At 46.4% G+C, this 1,364-nt stretch overlaps 1 gene segment (V, D, J or C); it reads right to left on the bottom strand.

Moving 5' to 3' along the window:
- Positions 1-394: 394 nt before the first annotated feature.
- Positions 395-1,109, bottom strand: LOC788962 (T cell receptor delta variable 1-like). The segment is given in 2 exon segments: positions 395-783; positions 996-1,109. Coding segments are annotated over 2 exon segments (438 nt in total).
- Positions 1,110-1,364: the final 255 nt, after the last annotated feature.

Below are 1,364 nucleotides of genomic sequence, written 5' to 3' on the forward strand. Positions count from 1 at the left end.
AAAGATACTAGCAAGAGCTGAAAGCCTGTATCAACCTGGGCAATCAGAGGAAACTCTTAGTGAAAGGGAAGGCAAGAGCTGTGAAGTGGATCCACCAGAAAGGAGTGCAGGAGATAAGATGTGCTTTCCCAGTTCTAGCATCTACTGGCCTCCTGCTCAAATGGGGGACCCAAAGCAGTGGTGGGAAACTGGGGACCAAAGGCAGGGAGAAACCACAGTGATTCCCTGTCTTCTTCAGGCTCCAGTTCCTGTGGGGCAGGCCCACCTGTTCCAGCTGTAGCCTGGTGATCCACCTAGAAGGAGCTTTTATTTAGAATTAAATCTTCTGATCCAGACCACAGATGAAGCAACCACAGGACTACCATCTCTCTTCTGGGATGTGCAGATGTGCACTTCAACTGAGTCCTGAAGCAGTGGGGCTCTCTCTTATTAAGCTCTGGGGTTTTTGTTCAGCTTTTCCCATTACTTCAAGCACTGTGAGCTCCCAAAGAGCACAGAAGTACTTTGCAGAGTCTTCGAGCTGTAAGGCTGAAATGATAAGGCTGATGGATTTATCTGCTTTCTGGAAGTTTACAGAGTAGCGGCCGTTCCTTGCATTACCAACTTCTGAATACTGACGAATAAGCAAAGTCATCTCTCCCCTGGGAAGCTGTTTATACCAAAAAATGTAGTAGTAGTCCGTGGTCCAACTTACTTCATATCGACAATTCAGGGTGACTGTCTGCCCCACCTGACTGGATATAGCTGTCTGGACTTGAGTTACTTGCTGGGCCACACTGGATCCTATGGGGGAAAAAGAAAACAGAGATGAAGTAGTAAATAAAATAGTGTGGGATTTAGATTAATTTAGGACCCAGAGACAAACCAAATTGAAATTATAAAATGTTTCTTTTTCTCCAACCCTCCTTTCCTCCCCAAGTCCCTGTGAAGCACCACGTGCCTGTGTGCAGCCCTTTCACCCTGAACTCTCACACCCAGGCTTGGAAGCATCCTACCAGAGAAGGTGATGGCCAGGAACACCCAGAGCAGCCTGGAGAGCGGCATGAGGCATGGATTCCCCTGCACAAATGTGCTCAGTTCTGCCTCAAGCTGAGAGTTCAGTGTCTCTGTGTGCCTGGCAGCACATATACGTAGTACTTGTTCCTGTGTGACTCCTTCAAACAGGAAGTGGGGTTTGTCATGTTCATAGATCACATGGTCTTTTTCACAGATGGGAAAAACTTTTGGCTCACAGATGTTTAATTTTCTACTTTTCTTTCCATGATTATTATGTTAGGTAGATCCTGAAAGCGTCATGGAGAAAGCAGTTAGTATTATGTGTGTGAGGGCTTCCCTGATGGCTCAGATGGTAAAGAATATACCTG

Source organism: Bos taurus, unplaced genomic scaffold (assembly GCF_002263795.3).
Source record: "Bos taurus isolate L1 Dominette 01449 registration number 42190680 breed Hereford unplaced genomic scaffold, ARS-UCD2.0 Leftover_ScbfJmS_1076, whole genome shotgun sequence".
Taxonomy (NCBI): domain Eukaryota; kingdom Metazoa; phylum Chordata; class Mammalia; order Artiodactyla; family Bovidae; genus Bos; species Bos taurus.